This window comes from Strongylocentrotus purpuratus, unplaced genomic scaffold (genome assembly GCF_000002235.5).
Source record: "Strongylocentrotus purpuratus isolate Spur 01 unplaced genomic scaffold, Spur_5.0 spur5_scaffold_5, whole genome shotgun sequence".
Taxonomy (NCBI): domain Eukaryota; kingdom Metazoa; phylum Echinodermata; class Echinoidea; order Camarodonta; family Strongylocentrotidae; genus Strongylocentrotus; species Strongylocentrotus purpuratus.
This window is the reverse complement of record NW_022145611.1, coordinates 23,411,085-23,420,836: the sequence shown is the minus strand read 5'-3', so window position 1 is coordinate 23,420,836 and position 9,752 is coordinate 23,411,085. Positions and strand designations below refer to the sequence as shown.

Genomic DNA, 9,752 nt, shown 5'->3' with positions numbered 1-9,752 from the left:
TACGGATTTGGGAGCACGCAGACACACCGTAGCACTTTTAGTACATGAGGAACTTTCGCTGCGTTCGGGCTGCGTTCGGCTACCGATTCACCCCAGTACGTGTGACGCGCGTTGCCGGTACTCCCTCCCTGCCTTTGCCACTCCCTCCCTACGTTTTCAGAAAAACGTGGCGACCGTGGCCTCCCCAAAAACCGTACGGACTAAAAACACGCACGGTGGGATGTGACCAACGCTTAAAGGAGGCAGAGAGAGAGGTGATAAGAGTAGAAAGACCAGCTACGCTAGAGGGTCATCTAAGTCTTCAATGACAAATACAGGGAAACGATGAAGATGTGCCAGGTAACTTATACGGAATATGGAAAAAGGTTTTGAGTCCAGTTTCTTCATATCAAATAGAAAATCAATATCATCTTGCGACACAGAACGCAGACAAAACTTCATCAATGCATCTGAACTAGACTTCACAGAGTCAATGAAGTACAAAGGAGGAAGTGAAAGAGGTGATAAGAGTAGAACGACCAGCTACGCTAGAGGGTCATCCAAATTTTCAATGAGAAATACAGGGAACAATGAAGATGCTCGAAGTAACTTATACGGAATATGGAAAAATCTATTAGGTTGGTGAATTACCAGAAGGAATTCATTTCAAAAGCCATCATATGGAAGGAATACTTTCCTTAGAATCCTGAATTGCAAGGCCTAGTACAGAGATGCCAACTGTTCAGTTTTTGCTGTATTTGTTCCATTTTTTTGCTATGAATACGGCAGAACGTTTTTTGTATTTTTTGTTCCGTTTTTTAGTGTTTTTTGCCCTGCGCTATGTATTGCATACAAGCCTAGGCCTAGCCCTGTACTGTATGCACGCCAAATGGCCATGCATTGTACGTTCTAAAAAAGATGTTTCACTGCACGATGTGAGCTGTGTATTTCTGAATTCAACATTTTACACGGAAGTGCGAACGATATACAAGTACACTTGCAACAGAAAAAGCATGTCAGCTTGGCTTCAAGTGCTGCAAGTTGTCAGGATCTTGGACAATTGTTCAAAAAGACTGATTATTCAACAATCAGAGCAGAAACCAATAGCGATATGTTAAGGTGTTTTTTTCCTTCTACAAATGTTTTTTTTTGGGACGAAGGTTGGCATCTCTGCTAGTAGAGCAAGCAGATACTAATACAGGGAAGAAGGATAACAGAGAAGAAAAAAAGAAAAGGTAGAATAAGTGGAAAACTTCTCCAGCTCCAGCAAAGCATGAGTCTTCAAAAGAAAAAGAGGCTTCCGACAGGCTGGCTTATTCAACATTGTTTGAAATAGCTCAGAGGCTACCACAGGACAGCAAGCGGCAACTATTTTACAGAGGCTTCCATAAAAAGGTTCTGAAGGGATCTCCAAGGTGATTTCTAACAATGAATATATATGCCCTAGGCCTGAAGCAGGAGATCATGGACATGGCTTGCATGGTCATGGAGATACTTGTGGACATGCTGCAAATAAAAAGGCATCTAGAGATGCACTGGAATCAGCCTTAAAAGAACGAGTTTGAGATATCATAAATATCTCCAGTAAGCAAAGAATGCATATAATAAATAAGATGTATTGCTACTCAGGATTATTGTAAAGGGAAAATGAGAATGATCAATGTTAAAAGGCAAATGTTCAGTTTTAGGCTAAGTGGCTTAAAATGATTTTAGACAATACAAAAAGAATTTGGAAAGATATATGAGTCAACATTGGTTTGACTTTTTGGTAGGCCTGCATCTACTGCTGAATTGCAATTATACTGATGATGCATTACATCTCTTGAAACTTAGAAATGTGCCACACTTTTAGATAGAAATATTACATGCATGGTGCCTCATACAAAATTACACACCAGTTGAATGTAAGGCACAGAAATATGTTGACGAAAAGACTACGGGTTAAAAATAAATCAACATGCCTGCAAATTTGCTTAAACTGTAGTGAAATCTGAAATAAATATGTGTATAATTGGTGTTCCATTGTTTTGCTAAATTGTTTGTGAAATTATGTTATTGTTGAATATTGAATAAATACCTCATTAGAGGAAAAGAGAGAAAGAAAAAAAAGATTTGTTATTTCTAACAATGGATACAGATGCCCTAGGCCTGAAGAAGGAGATTATGGACATACTGAACGTGGCTTGGATTGTCATGGAGATATTCATTGATATGCTGTGAATGAAAGGCAGCAAGGCATGCACTGGAGACAGCCTTCAATGGAGTGGGAGATATCTTAAATATTAGGAAATCAGAGCACCAATGTCATGTTATCATGCATCCATATCAGAGTATATGACTACTTGTGGTAAAATGCTAGAAATGTCCAGACAAGGACCAATAACAAGTGGGCAAGAGTGAAAAGGTTTCTAAAAAAAACTTCCAAGGGTTTGGTAAGAGGAATACACCAGACAAAAACTGGATGCTAGAGAGAGATACAAAAGTGAAGAAAGTGGCTGGATAGATGCAGACAATGTACACTGAACTGCAGAAAGAAGGTTTCAACCTTGTACCCTCCTATCAATGGAAACTACACATCATCTTGAGGCTCAGAATGTGGGCAAAAATTCATCAATGCACAAGAACTAGACTTCACGGACTCAACAATGTACAGAGGGGGAAGCGAGAGAAAATGAGAGAGAGGAGATAGGACATTTCATTTCTCTTTTGGCTCCTGCTTGCACCTGTATATTTATCATTTTCTAGATGAATATTGAGTTGAAATAAAAACAATAAAATAAATCGGCATATGACTTGTCTATCTTTTATATAAAAGAATAAATCTTTTAATCATAATCATATGACATGTTCTGAAAAAGTGTATGGCTATATATGATAAAATAATCTTTAACAACAGTATTGCTATGGGGTGTATTTGTCATCTGTATTTTATGAGAGAAGTATCCATAATACCTTTCAAGTTGGAGAAAATGAATTGAAGGCTTTTGTGGTTATACCACATGGTGGAGGTAACCCTGAAAACTTAATCAACAATTCATATTCTCCATTTAACATAGAACGACAACGTCATTTCTTACAACATTTTAATTCTAATGTAATCTTTCATAGGCCATACAAATTTGAATATAGGGTTATCTGAATGGTTTGGCAAAAATCAAGACTTCCATGAATGATAATATCTGACATTTATCCCATGACATAAAATGATAATAACCTGAATTTGATAATGAAATGGTTAAATTTTCTCAGCTAATTAACCCCCCCCCCCCCTAAAAAAAATTAAAAAGATATTACTACATGCTTGGTATTTATTTGAATTATTGTGGAATCTCTTTTAAAAAAAATTGTTCCCAGTCTGTAGTAATGGAATAAATATTACCACAATATACACATCCATCCACTGAAGAAGATTTGATATCACAATGTCCAACTTGCATGGAATAGTGACAGCTTTTGCTTTGCTTGAGATACCCAGCCATAACTGTAATCTAAGCATGTCATGGAAGAAAGTAGATTCAGCTGCAAGATCGTAGTAAGATTATGACTGGTTCTGAATAGTCATCACAAAAAAAATAGCTTCACCTCCTCAGAATTGGTCCACTTTCAAATTTCACAACTGCTGTTTTGCCTTGATAAGCTGCTGCCTAAAAGGCTTTCCAGGGCTCACCATCTGTCCAATGAGCCCATCTCACTCTCTTCTATCAATCCATGACTGTCCAACCCTGCAGCCAGGGCTAACACTTCCAACAGAGCTCGTGTCATGCTCTCCTTTAATCTGAATCTGATGATTATCCAATGTCAGTGTCACCCATGTCCAATCCAATACCTGGGCTTACTATTAATGTCCATCATGTTCATCATCTAGGTGTGTCTGAATCAGTCTGAATCTGATGATAAACCACTGTCATTTTTTTCATCATCATCGTCCTCCTCGCTCCCCTCCTTGTCCCAGTCTTTCATCCCCGCCCCAAGCATGAAGTCATCTCGTAACACTCCCCATGATGGCTGATCCCCAGATAATGGTTTCTGGGAAAATAAGGACAAAATTGTAAACGGTAAAAAAGGAACTAAGTTAAAATTTGTATTAATATTAAAGTATTAATAAATAAGCCAAACTACGAGCACGCCTCTTTCATTATATTTCTCCAATCTCTGAGTTAATAAGAAAATGAAAATTACATATTGTGTGTAAACTTTTTCAGCTTCAGGAGCAGATGACAAGTTTGCAAAAACAGGTAAAATGTAATACATTGTTGATGCCTTCCATTATTCTACTTGGCAGTATGTCATCCGAGAAGAAGAAAAATCAAATGATGCTTTTTGACAAGGTATTGAATAGGTTGCATGGAACATAGAGCCAACACAGTGAAGGCTAGCAAGTTCTTGATATTCTTTCTGTCTGTCTTCTATTTCTTTAAAACTTTAAAATAGAAAAAGAAGAAAACTACTACATAGCTGCCTCCTCTTTGGATCTATTCTTTGAAAGCAACAGCTTATTCCCTAATGAAAAATTGAATTCATAAAATTCTGGAAAAAGCAACTTTGCACCACACTGACACTGCAACGGTTCATCAATGATAGAAACTTACCTCTGCTGATGTAACGCTTCCTTTTGCCTTTGATGAAGGGTCCACACTTGAAGGTGCTGGCGTGCCTTTCAACATATCCAAGAAATTTCCCTTCGTTAGTGATGCCTCTACTTTAGCTCTCTTTCGTTGTGAGCCTCCTACTTTTTTCAGCTTATCTTCTCTAGTCTTCTGTTGCTTCTTCACTGCGTTGAAGAGTTGCACCACACCTCTGTAACATGAGGGAAATCAGAAGAAAGAAATAATTAAAATATTAAAGGCAAAGACCAGTTTTGGAAACGCCCCCTCTCAAAAAATGAAATGGAAGCTCTTATTACAAATCATGTGTAAGAATATGTTTTGACTAATACGTGATGATACAAATTTTGCAGAGAAACCGCCTACTTATTAAAGGGATAGTTAAACAATGTTAAATCTGAGATACACGGCCCTACGTACTATCAGTGTCTGTGATATGGTGTAATATTGAAGCCCTAAAAAAGTTGCGCTTCAAAATGATCAAGAAGTGCCTCAAAAAAGTAAGAATCTTTGAGTGACCGGTTTTACCATACTCGTTTTCCCCAATAGACTGTAGTGTTATGAAAACCGTCAGGCGAACGGTTTTCAAAATTTGTAATTCCTATCATAAATATCTTGATAATCAGACAGGCGATCGGCTTGTAAAAGTAATGGGGTTCCTGACTGACCTAAAGGTTTATAATTATCATTGCATCATGACCTAAATCCAGAATTTTGTTTCAGAATCTGAGACAAAGTTACCGGATCCCTTTAATATATTTGGTAAATTATCATATCTATTTAGACCTGATAGATATTACACACGTGCACGTAGTCCCATATACATCTTTCTGTGTACAGTGCTTGTAACTTTACCGAGACTTTCTTATCATTTTGATGATTCCAGAACCTTGCAGTACATAGCAACATTTTATATATGCTAGATGATCAACCTTTTCTGATTGATTCCATAACGTTTCTTTCACAATGTAATCGCATGACCATAACTGGTCTTTATCTCTAAGGGATAGACTTTATTCATCTAAACCTACTGTGTCATTGTTTAATTCATCTTGAAAGTAACATAAAAAAGCATGGTATGAAGTTGGCATAAGATTATGAGTAGTTCACAGTTTAGGATAAATCGTTCATTCATAGAGCATCATTCAAGAAATTTGCCCTTAAAAATGGGAAATATCTGCTTCCCTCATTAGGAAGATATGTAGACAGCTTTATTAAGGAAGAAACATTAAAGAGATTCATCTCTTTTTTCCACTATCACATGTTTTTTCAGGAAAAGTTGTCCCCAAACTCCTTATAAATAAGGAAATTACCCAGTGCCAGGACAGCACAAGATCAAAATGACTTACTTTGTAGCTATTCTTTGGAGAGATTTTTCAAATTCTCTGTCTGTAACTTTGGGTATCACCTTGGACATATTCTCCCATTTCTTCCTGCTTTGTTTCTGAAATGAAAAATGAAGAATTAAAACAATTGTAGAATTGTAGAAATAATGTATATTATACATTGCTACAATCTGACCAGGTCCTACAAAACCTTCTTCAGCAGCCACCTGTATAGAAAGACCACATGCCAAAGTCACATCCCTAACCCTGAACAGTATTCCACACTGAAACCTGGATGACAGTAACCTCTACAAAGACCGATTTCTTGTACCCATTCTGTAGCCTTTATATCAGGTTTGACTGTACAAAACTGTTAATAAATTGTGTGAAGCACATATGATATTCCAGGAGCTCCAATATGACAATCATAATAAATTTACCTAATATGCCTGGTTTCAAGAGAGCATGTTTTAAGTGAAGCACAAATAGTTGTGCACTTCCCAACTTCTACAAAGAAATTATAAACAATGAAAATCCAACAAAACAAAACTTTTTAAATGTTTATTCCACTCTCTGAAGTTTTAAAAGATCCCAAACTAGTTTTTTGTTGTCATGTACATAATGAGATGCTTGCTTTACCTCTTTTATTCTCTCCATATAATCCTTCATCTCTTCCTCCTTTGCTTTGGCATAGTCTTTTGACTTGGCAAGGACAGCTGAGCCCTCTTCTGGTGCTTCCTTCCTGAGGATGCTTGCCATAGCATCAGCCCATCCTACTCCTGGTATCTCTTCACCTTCTTCCTCCTCATCACCATCGTCTTCCTCCTCATCACCATCGTCTTCCTCTTCCTCGTCTTCTTCCTCCTCATCACCATCATCTTCCTCCTCCTCATCATCTATATCTTCATCGCTCTCATCATCCATCTCATTTGTTGTTAGTTGTTTCTTTGGTAAAGTCTTCATCTTTCTTTTCAAGACAGTTTCTATGATGATAGAGAAGAAAAAATAGAGTCTTTGAATCAGTTAAGGTCCCATTTGCAGGCCCCAAAAATAAAAAAGTTAAATTCCACTAGCATTTGATACCATTTTAGAACTTCCCTCAAAACGAAAGGCTTGAAAATATCTTTTTGTGGGAAAATATCTTTTTGTGGGAAAATAATGACCGATAGTTGTCGAATCGACTTTAAGGATTGCAATCCTTTTAGTGAAGAGATCTAGAACTAGATCTAGAACTAGATCTAGAACTAGATCTAGTCTGATTTTCAGATACTTGTTCAGAATTGTGTACGTTCTGTGAATGCGCAAAGCATTGATTGAAAGATTCAATACCGGTACGGCGTAGACCCCTAGAATCTACCTTTAATTTTGGCCATTACAAAGTCATTAATACAAGAAGTGGGTTGTTGATGTAGACACATGCTCATGTACCCTTTACAGCTCATTTTTAATTTTGCATGTAAGTCGGTGACAAAATAAATCTTGTACTATCATCTATGTAGCCTGTTGGGTTACTGTACAACGGCTATCGACAGCATGCCTCTGCCTGCTCGCCTGGGGAGCAACACGCAGCGGCGGCCGTGTGGCAGTGCTCGTTTTTCATTACAGTCCCATACAATATTAAATGGCGTTAGTAGGAACGCAAATAATGTATGACAAATTGAATGGTAGAAATCTTTAAGTATACGTACTTGTCTTGACATCTTCATCACTCTCAATATCTCCATCACTTCCAGAATCATATGACACTTTAACATGTGCCATTTTTCTTTTATTAACCGTTAAAGCAGACATAGTTTTTCGCACGTGGATATCAATTGAAATATAAACAACGTGGATTAAAGTTCGTTGACCTTTATACTCATTTGTTGAAAACTACATCGGTCGTGGAACGTACGAAATTCAATTCAATTTTTTTCTCAATTCAATTCATTTATTTTTCCTCTTTCAATCGTTCATATACAATGATGTTACATTTTAACATATTCACATATTTATATACATATAGATCAATTTGCACATGAAATTGAAAGGGAAGGAGGGCCGACTAAAAAGCAGAGTTTGTATGGTGTTTTTTAGCCCCCCTGTACAGTAATTATTATGAAACACATATCAATAGTTCAACATATTGATTTGTTATGAGTTTATTCTTCTGTTATTCTATAAGTTAGACATCTTTTTCTTCCCACCCCCCTCCACCCCCACCCCCCCCCCCCCCCCCCCATTCCCCCCTTTCCCCATAGGCGCTCTCTCTCCCTCTTTCTCTCTCTCTCTCTCTCTCTCTCTCTCTCTCTCTCTCTCTCTCTCTCCTCCCCTCTCTCTTTTCCATCTCCATGATCTCCCTCCTCCTTCAGTCAAATGACTTCCGAATTAACTTCTGCTATTAACTGATTTGATTTTTTTTTTAAAGAGTCTTTTACTTTTTCAGAAGTTGTCATTAGCAAATTTTGGTAATTTCACATACCGGTAAAAGTCACAATTTTTGTTATCTCTCTAGACTCTCGTCCGCAAACGGATCTTATGACTAATCCAATTTTATACACCGTCGCTCATAAAGGTGGAATATTTTAGTTTTATCCCAATTTATGGGATTATTCTAAAAATTATTTAAAAATAATAGATCTAGATAATAGTTTACATTTCCAGATTTTATTGAATAATAATTTGCCAATGTGTGCTTTACGTGACTGCTAAAGCATATGTATGCTACTATGCTTATCAACTAGAGGACCTATGCCCTTAAGTCATAAATGACAGTAATGAGGATTAATGCCCCACAAAAGGGCACTAATATAGCACATCAACACGGTTTTGATCCTGGGGCCTCACAGTTACGAGGCCATTGTTTTGTCACTGAACCATGACTATACGCAGCGGGGACTAGGGTAGGCTGCAGTTTCCATAAATTAAAAAAAACCCAGAAAATTCAATAAATTTTCAATAATTTATTGCATTTTACCCCGGTTCCCAACATAAAAAAATCTTCTGTGTACCCATGCCTTGAGCCATAATGCATGGCCTTCCAGAGAATTTTTTTTTATGTTGGGGACCGGGGTAAAATGCAATAAATTATTGAAAATTTATTGCATTTTCTGTGTTTTTTTTAATTTATGGAAACTGCCGCCTACCCTATTATAGTCCCCGATGCGTATAGTCATGGTTCAGTGACAAAACAATGGCCTCGTAACCGTGAGGCCCCAGGATCAAAACCGTGTCGATGTGCTATATTAGTGCCCTTTTGTGGGGCATTAATCCTCATTACTGTCATTTATGACTTAAGGGCATAGGTCCCCTAGTTGATAAGCATAGTAGCATACATATGCTTTAGCAGTCGCGTAAAGCACACATTGGCAAATTATTGTTCAATCAAATCTGAGAATGTATACTATTATTTAGATCTATTATTTTTAAATTATTTTTAAAATAATTCCATAAATTGGGATTACAAAAAAATATTCCACCTTTATGAGCGACAGTGTAGTTACAGGTGGAAAGATCGATTCCATTTGTCGATGTCATTTAAAGATTTTTAACAAGTATCCTAAAAATATCCTCCTTGATACAGTTCCTGTGAGTTGAAAAGGCCTGTTTGCTTGAGTGGATCTATTCATTTAATGAGGTAAAGTGCTTCTTACACACTATCTTCTCATAATATATGTTTGAAAATGACGAGATCCACCGAACTAACGAGGACAACAGTCAAACAGGTATTCCATCAAAATAGGCAGACAAGGTATATCCCCTAAGTGAATAAAAAATAGGCCTACCCACCTCAGTCAAAATTATCCGAGATTGTCTGAGGGAGGAGACTACCGAAATTATTAGCAATTGATGGGGAATTAGAAGG

The 9,752-nt window shown here is 37.2% G+C and overlaps 1 protein-coding gene across 1 annotated transcript; it reads right to left on the bottom strand.

Annotated features, from left to right (window-relative positions):
• Window positions 1-3,320: 3,320 nt before the first annotated feature.
• On the bottom strand, window positions 3,321-7,758 carry LOC577322 (RRP15-like protein). Its single transcript, XM_777557.4, has 5 exons — window positions 7,597-7,758; window positions 6,548-6,891; window positions 5,933-6,027; window positions 4,569-4,776; window positions 3,321-4,005 (listed from the first exon to the last, which is right to left on the bottom strand). Exons 1-5 carry the CDS (start codon window positions 7,697-7,699, stop codon window positions 3,856-3,858), a joined length of 900 nt encoding a protein of 299 aa, XP_782650.3. The 5' UTR covers window positions 7,700-7,758; the 3' UTR covers window positions 3,321-3,855.
• Between the last annotated feature and the right edge of the window lie 1,994 nt (window positions 7,759-9,752).

Coding starts and splice junctions, on each gene's coding strand:
- LOC577322 (XM_777557.4), bottom strand. CDS start 7,699: ATGTCTGCTTTAACGGTTAATAAAAGAAAAATGGCACATGTTAAAGTG. Junction 6,892..7,596: donor TGATGAAGATGTCAAGACAA/GTACGTATACTT, acceptor CTATCATCATAG/AAACTGTCTTGAAAAGAAAG. Junction 4,006..4,568: donor GAAGCGTTACATCAGCAGAG/GTAAGTTTCTAT, acceptor TTATTTTCCCAG/AAACCATTATCTGGGGATCA.